General features: G+C 41.3%; 1 protein-coding gene across 1 annotated transcript; it reads right to left on the bottom strand.

Annotated features, from left to right (window-relative positions):
* Nucleotides 1–1276: 1276 nt before the first annotated feature.
* Nucleotides 1277–2238, bottom strand: LOC123158925 (histone H2A). Its single transcript, XM_044576742.1, has 2 exons — nucleotides 2014–2238; nucleotides 1277–1722 (listed from the first exon to the last, which is right to left on the bottom strand). Exons 1-2 carry the CDS (start codon nucleotides 2140–2142, stop codon nucleotides 1384–1386), a joined length of 468 nt encoding a protein of 155 aa, XP_044432677.1. The 5' UTR covers nucleotides 2143–2238; the 3' UTR covers nucleotides 1277–1383.
* Between the last annotated feature and the right edge of the window lie 5711 nt (nucleotides 2239–7949).

The raw sequence follows: 7949 nt of genomic DNA, 5'->3' as shown, positions 1-7949 counted from the left end.
CAACTTCCCTTTCCCTGATTGCCTACGCTGCAACCTCTGAGTCTGTCTCGATGATAAAAGGCTTTGGACTCCATTCCTGGGCAATAGATGATATAGACATAAAATTAATAAATTTTAAATCACCAAGGCATAAAAACAGTGCTCCAATAGATGATGTGGATGCGTGATGTAAATAGAGCACCAAGTGATGCAAATTTGCATCACTTGGACCTGTCGACCAAAACACGCGCAGCACCAACTGCCGCGCGGGACATTCCCGTCGCGCGCCCGCTCCTCCACCCGACCACCGTTGTCGATGATTTCCGTTGGCAAGGCCACATCACCCGCTCGTCCATCCTCCCCTGAGTCCGTCACGACCCCGCCGCCCCACCCACATCACCCTGGACAGCCACCGGAGGTCCCTCCATAGCGCCAATTTGGATCCGCCGCCGAGCAGAGTTCCGGTCGATTTGTCTGTTGGCCGGAGCGCCGGCGCCCGTGATGGCTCCAGTAGCACGTGGCCGTCGTCCGAAGTAGGTCTTCCGGTCGTCGGAGCTACCGCGGGCAGGTGCACGACCGTGGTGAACGAGCCGAGCAGTTGTTGCTTCGGTCGGCGTTGCTTGCGCCACCTCGCCGAAATTACGGGCAACCCCTTATCCGCACGCATCAACGAGACAGGATGAGAGGCCTCTGTGATCGGCACGGCTACCATCTTCGAATATTGATGATGATTTGTTTGAGATGATTTAGTGTTTATTTTAGATGATTTAGGATTTATTTTGAGATGATTTATGATCAATTTGAGATGATTTTGTTGTTATTTGGTCCAATATGTATGAAATTGTGGAGCGGTTGTTGTGTGGCTGCCCTATTTTACATCACCTGTTGGAGCTCAACACTAGTGCCCTCCACATCGTCTGTTGGAATAGATGTTTTGATGATGTAAATTTTATTCAAAGCATAATTTAATAATGCATTTTACATCATCTATGGAGATGCTCAAAAATCTAAAATTGATAGCATAACACTTGCACACAGGTATCTATGATATGAACAGATTAATAGCAGTCAAAAACACATAATTAGCTCAAGAAATTTTGCAAGTCGCTAATTACTCAGTTTCTACAATTGAATCAAGGAATATATACTTCCTAAAGCAAAATTTGGCGTTCATCAGTAGCACTTTTGATGTTCTGTTGAACCAAACAATTAAAATCAGGCTTAGGAGGCGAAGAGAAGGATTAGACCTTTCGCCTGACAATCGATGCGGCCGACCGCTGAATTTCGCGAAGAGGAGTACCAAAGTCAGAGATTTCTGACATTTTTTTTCATTAACAACAAACATTACATCGATGCCGCTAGGCGAACAGCTTATTACATACTGACACAAATCAGCGGGCCTCCCTAAGCCTTCTTGGGGGACTTGGCGGCCTTCTTGGGCGACTTGCCCTCCTTGGGCGCCTTCTCCGCCGTCCGCTTGGGGAGCAGCACCGGGTTGATCTTGGGCACCACGCCGCCATGCGCGATGGTGACGCCTGCCAGCAGCTTCCCGAGCTCCTCGTCGTTCCTCACGGCGAGCAGCAGGTGCCTCGGGATGATGCGGCTCTTCTTGTTGTCCTTGGCGGCGTTGCCGGCGAGCTCCAGCACCTCGACGGCGAGGTACTCGAGGACGGCCGAGAGGTAGACGGGAGCTCCGGTACCGATGCGCTGCGCGTACCGGCCCTTCTTGAGGTACCGCCCGATCATGGTTTTCACTTTCAGTGGGATTTCGATGAAATCCACTGAATTTCAGTAATTTCAGCAGACACTGAAATATTAAATTTCGGTCAAAATATTTCAGCAATTTCAATATAGCACAACAATTCCAATATATTTCAAAATATTTTTTAAAATTAAAAAAAATTTGAATTCAAGTGAATATTTCGGTCATTTGGCTGAAATGGAAACTGAAATCACTGAAATTCATTGAATTTCAGTGATTTTGGTTGGTGCTGAAATTTTTCTGAAACTGAAATTAAAAACCAGGCGCCCGATGCGGCCGACCGGGAACTGGAGCCTGGCCTTGACGGACCTCGACACGGACTTCTTCCTTGGGCCGCCGGCCTTGCGCCCTGCGGCGCCCTTCTTGGCCTTCGCGCCTGCTCCGGTGGCTGAGACGTCCATGGCTAGCCGCTGATGCTCGTCGAGGCGCGGAAGAGAAGATGTTTGGTGCTGAGAGATTGGGATGGCGAGCTCTGGACTGGTGGGAAATGCGGCGAGACGGCCAGAGTATTCAAACGGTGCGGACGGCGGCCATGGTGCGCCTGTCGATCCGTGGGGGCGGTCGTTGGGTGGTGGGATGGGGAGGGCGTGGACGGTCTCGATGCGGTCTGGGAGGAGCGATCCGTGGGAAGCACGGTTGGACCAATCAGGTGCGAGGGGATTTTGGAGGCCGGAGAATTTTGCGCCTCCGTTTTCCCGCGTACGGTGAGGAGATTTTGGGGGAAGGGGTGGCAGCCAAGCGCTGAATTTCGCGGCGTGGGTGGGTAGGTAGCAACTGCCAAGCGTCACTCAGATATGATAGAGATCAAGCTCAACGAAAAATATGATAGAGATCAATTCTCCACAACGGAACGGACGGTATGGAAGCAACGGAACGGACGCGTATTGGGCACAGGCACCATATGCGATGTGTGGGGCATGGTCCAACTCATTTTCGAGGATTTACGCTTGTGGACTTTAGCGGGGAGGTCCGGAGTGCTAAGATATTGCGAGTAGTGGGGGTTGCCGATTCGTGGTAATCTACACCTTGTTGTAACCTTTTGTAAATATTTTCTATCTTCTATAAAGCTAGTGTACTCCTTTGGCGTATTCTTGAAAAAAAATCGCATCAATGGATGCAAATTTGTATGGAAGATATGTGTGTGCATTAACAGAGAAGATTGAACATGTAGATTTATCGGTAAGGAGATCACGTGTTGGATGATTCGATTGATGGACAATTCGATGTATAAGTCAAAGAGAGGCGATTTCCCATGCATGGTGGTAGCTACGCACACGTGGTGGCAGCTACACATCCTTTGGCATAAGTGCCTTTTTTATATATGAAGTGTCGGCTTTATTATGGCATTGGCACAAGTGCATTTTGTTGTATATAAATTAAGTTTTCTCATTTCTATATGTATTTTTCATTACCTTTTTGACACAAGTGCCTTTCGTTGTGTAGAAAGGGTCTTTTCTCGCTTATCTCAACCTTTTTGTTTTCCTTTTTGGTAGATTATTTCTGATATATGTATTTCAAACTTCACATGTAAATGAATATGCAACATATTTTAATTAGTTATTGTGAACACATGTCACGCTATCATTTAATTGTGAAAATAATTATTGGGGATGTTGAAATGCTTTATGTTATGTATAGTTACTTGTGAAATGTGATATTCCTAATCATATTTATAACTTTTTATGTGCTATGTGAAGTGTTGTTTCAAAACTGCACTCGAAATAGTGAATATAGTTCGTATCTTCATAGACCATAGTTGATATCATGATTGAGTATAGCTTTTCTAATATATGTATTTATCTTTTAATTCACATTTAAATTTCTATGTAATATATATATATATATATATATATATATATATATATATATATATATATATTCGGTCTATTCTGCTGATATTAGCAGAATAACTATTCTGATAACACTTCTGCACTGCATGCTCAACGTAAGTGCACCTCATTGTATGAATCAAGTGTGCTGCAGTACTCAGGCGAGTGAACTTCCCGTCGCAAAAAACTGCACGTTGTGTTTTTTCGGTACCTATTTTGCTCTAGTTTTTTAACCGTTTGGACGGAATGAAGCGTGTAATATATCGTTGAAAAGTTATGGATTAGGCATTACTTCACCATATTAAACACTTTTCGAGATTTCTCACGGTTTAAGAGCAGTTTTGAAAATGGTGTGGCCCATGACGAGTGGCAGCCAACGTGTGTTCGTGTTTTTTCTAAACCGCTCATCGGAATGAAGCAAATGATACACCACTGGAAAGATATCACTGAGACGCATATTTTTCATAAATATTTTTTTCTCTAATTCGTTACGGTTTAAGAGCACTTTCAAATTTACTAAATTACGAAATTCTGTTTTTCAAAAAAATTCAAATTTTCGGTACTGTTTTCGCTCCAGTTTTCTAACGGTTTGTCAAAAAGAGGTTTGTAATACACCGCTGAAAAGCTATGGACGAAGCGCAACTTTCATATGTTGAAAAGTTTTTGAGATTCCTTACGTTTTTTAGTTAATTTTGAAAATCATGCGGCTGACAACGAGAGGCAGCGGCTGTTTTCGCGAAATTTTTACATATCGCTGGTCAGAATGATTCAAACCATACGCCGTTGGAAAGACATCGACGAGGTGCAACTTTTTCATGTAGAACACTTTCGCTAATTCCTTACGGTTTAAGAGCAGTTTTGATTTTACCGAAACGCGGACACTCTGTTTTTTGCGACATCAAAATCAACGTGTGTACTTTATCGGACAGAAAACCGCACTGCATCAAACAGTGAAGTGAACTTCATGATTTGTTTTGTCGGACGTGATGTTTCTCAAACGAGTTCTTGTTGTCTTTTTCCAACATTTTCTATAAACGAGAGTGGACCACAGAGATGAGGCAAGTGAACCGCGACACTATTGAAAAGTGAAATTCATCTGATGACGAAGCGCACTTTAAGTACCGATCCAATTAGCTGCTTTGAAACACATGATAGTCCACAAGACGTATGCACTGCAAATTGGGAAGGAAAGTGAACCGCAACACGAATAGAAGTAAACGACATGATTTTTTTGTCATTTACAACCGTCAGGCGAAATGTGAACCTCATGCATCAGGGTGGAGAACTACAAACCCCTGTGTCGTGAGCTGCGGGCTGCTGATAGAGCACACAATATTCTAAAAAAAAGATAAGAACCCCATTAAAAAAGATAAGAGCACACAACGATATGTGACAATTGGAATAAAAAAATCAGGAAAGTGCACTGCAATGGAACCACGCAAGGCACACTGTACTGGAATCTTAGCGGCTGCAGTCACCGTGAACACACACTAATGTAGTTTGATAATGAACTTCACTTTTTTTTTCATCAACGAAGGGGTTATACAATGAGTGCATTTTTTCCTGTATTATACATTTTTTTTCAAACACTGCCATTTTTCTTTTTACACAACAAACACCACACATGAAACCTTCACTTGCTTTTTCAGTACTGCATTAGAGAACTATGAGCACTGCAAGGCGTCCACTCACGCACTTCAACTCGCGATGATCTATAGTGGGCTACATGCAGTTGCGTAATATATGCCGTCCACGGCTGGTCTGCAAAGCCCGTCCCGCTGAACCCGCAGATATGCGCTGATGAACGACTGTCGAACGGCTGGCGACATAGACATAGTGGCACCAGACTGCAAATGAGCTGTCGAGCTGCACCATGCGAGATGCCGCACTGCGTGCCTGCCAAAACTGAGATGCATGGGACGCGAGCAGACAAACGCTGTTGAAACTGCACGCCGGCGGAATCCGAGCTACCCCCGCTGGAGATGTGGGCTGCGGCAAGCACTGCCCGCGTCCAAACTGTGTGCGCACACACGAACGCACACATACCCTCTACTACACACAGGCTTCTGGAGCACAAGAACATACAGAGAGCAAAAAAACACAAGAACTCTACTGCACTAAACTTCATAGAAACGAAAACCAAATCTGAAAAAAAAAGAAAAAAGAAAATGCTCCGCCGCACCAGTGCACAAGGACTTCACCGAGGCTGATCAATACCACCTGCACACATGGAGTGAACCGCATCGGCGCACCACTGGAACTGGACGGGGCGCAAAACTGCATGTCGCACACAAACTAAAAGTTCTTACCGGTGAACTACAGGCAGCGCTGTTGGTCTCCAGGGGTTGCTAGAATAGACCCACCATATATATATTGTGAACACATGTAAATGAATATGTAACATATTTTAAATAGTTATTGTGAACACGGACGCATATCATTTAATTGTGAAAATAATTACTTGGGATATTGGAATGCTTTATGTATGTATAGTTACTTGTGAAATGAGATTTTCATAATCATATTTATGACTTTTTATGTGTTATCTGAAATGTTATTTTATAAACTACACTTGTGAAATAGTGGTATTACAATGATATAGACATATAAATTTTAACATAGACCATTCAAGCATCACTATTTATTATTTATGTTTAGGTTAAGTAAATGATATAAATGATGCTTAATAATATAGTATGATTTGTGATATTAGATATGCTTTCAACTATACTAAATGTACTAATTGTGGAATGCTTCTTCGCAAAAAAATTATCTGTATAACCATATGACATATGAAATATGATATTATGAAAAGTAAAATATAACATTTGTACTATTATTTAACATAAAACACATCTGAACAATGAATTGTCCTGTACAAGCAATTGTGGAATGTTTGCATTTTTTAGTTCACATGTAGATTTATACGTAACATATTTCACATATGCATGGAGGAAAATTTTCCAAATATATGTATTTTATATTTCACATGTAAATGACTATGAAACATATTTCAATTAGATATTGTGAATGCATGTCACATGTCATATAATTATGAAAATAATTACTGGGGGAATTGAAATGCTATGTGTTGTGTATAGTTACTTAACTTAAAACACACTTGAACAACAAATTGACCTGTACCACAAATTAGATCATACATCACAATTGTTTCACTAATTTCATTTTTTTTAAATGTAATACAGGTAGGTATTGTAGCATGGAAGATGATATGGTCAATGAAACGGGCAATCTCGCTGTTCTTCCCGATGATATAAAACAACTAATCTTATCCTCACTTCCATGCCATTCTATTAGAGTTGTCCAACTCACAACTGTTTGTAAAAAATGGAATGATCCCATATGTAACAAGGTATTCAACAAGCTGTTAGTTTAGAGGAACAAAATACCACCGTTGCTTGGGTATTCACCAAAATAGAAGATGTTTTCAGATTACTGCCTGTGGGAGACTATCCCTATTGTTGAAGGGTTCAACTACTTTGAGAAGACATTCATGAATCTAAAAGAGAAACATGTCGTCCCTAGTTTGAGAATTGTGGATGTCAGAAATGGTAAAGTACTTATGCATTCATTCCATGGGAGAATTGTTGCCACAGAAGAACTTGAAGATGAGTTGAACAGCCAGGCAAATGTTTTATGTGTTGCAAACCAAGACCTCAATATTGGTTCCCACAATTTACCTTTCAAAATAATCTGGATAGCTACTAGACAAACAAACACAAAGGTAAAAAAACTGGACAAACAATCACAAAGGTGTATACATTCACTTATGCTACTTCATCTTGGGAATGTTCCATGTATGTTTTAGAAACAGTTTCTGTCATAGAGTTTCGCCCAGGAACAATTATTGGTGATATGATTTATTGGGTGTTGAAGTTGAAGCATCATTATAGATTCAGTTTAACTGACAGTAGCACATCTTGCATTGAGACCCCACCAGTATTGGATGCTATGCTTCGGAGTAATGTTCATGTTTTGAAAATTGGACAGGATGATGTGGGTATTGCTACATTTTTCAAACAATAATGTGGAAGATGCAATATGATGAAGTTGATGAGATTAGTTGGACTCCTTTTAAGCTAATATATTTGATGAGCATCATACCCGCTCAAGGCAAACCACATGGATGCTAGACTATATTTGGGATTATAGTTCATATTATGATGAGTGTGATGCAATTATTATTAGGACTAATAGTTGAATGTTTGAATTTTATATGGTGAATGGAACAGCAGCAAAGCTATTTGAACCGGGGGTAACAAGGGTAATCTATCTGTACAAGGATTTCTACATTCTAGGTATGTAGTTATTATTATAAATTAAATATAATGAATTAAATATCATCAAATTTATATTAC

This window comes from Triticum aestivum, chromosome 7B, assembly GCF_018294505.1.
Source record: "Triticum aestivum cultivar Chinese Spring chromosome 7B, IWGSC CS RefSeq v2.1, whole genome shotgun sequence".
NCBI classification, from domain to species: domain Eukaryota; kingdom Viridiplantae; phylum Streptophyta; class Magnoliopsida; order Poales; family Poaceae; genus Triticum; species Triticum aestivum.
This window is presented reverse-complemented; position numbering and strand designations above follow the sequence as displayed.

Excerpts from the sequence above, each read along its gene's own strand:
- LOC123158925 (XM_044576742.1), bottom strand. The coding sequence starts at position 2,142 with ATGGACGTCTCAGCCACCGGAGCAGGCGCGAAGGCCAAGAAGGGCGCC. Across the intron at positions 1,723-2,013 it reads TCCAGTTCCCGGTCGGCCGC|ATCGGGCGGTACCTCAAGAA; the intron begins ATCGGGCGCCTG and ends GTGAAAACCATG.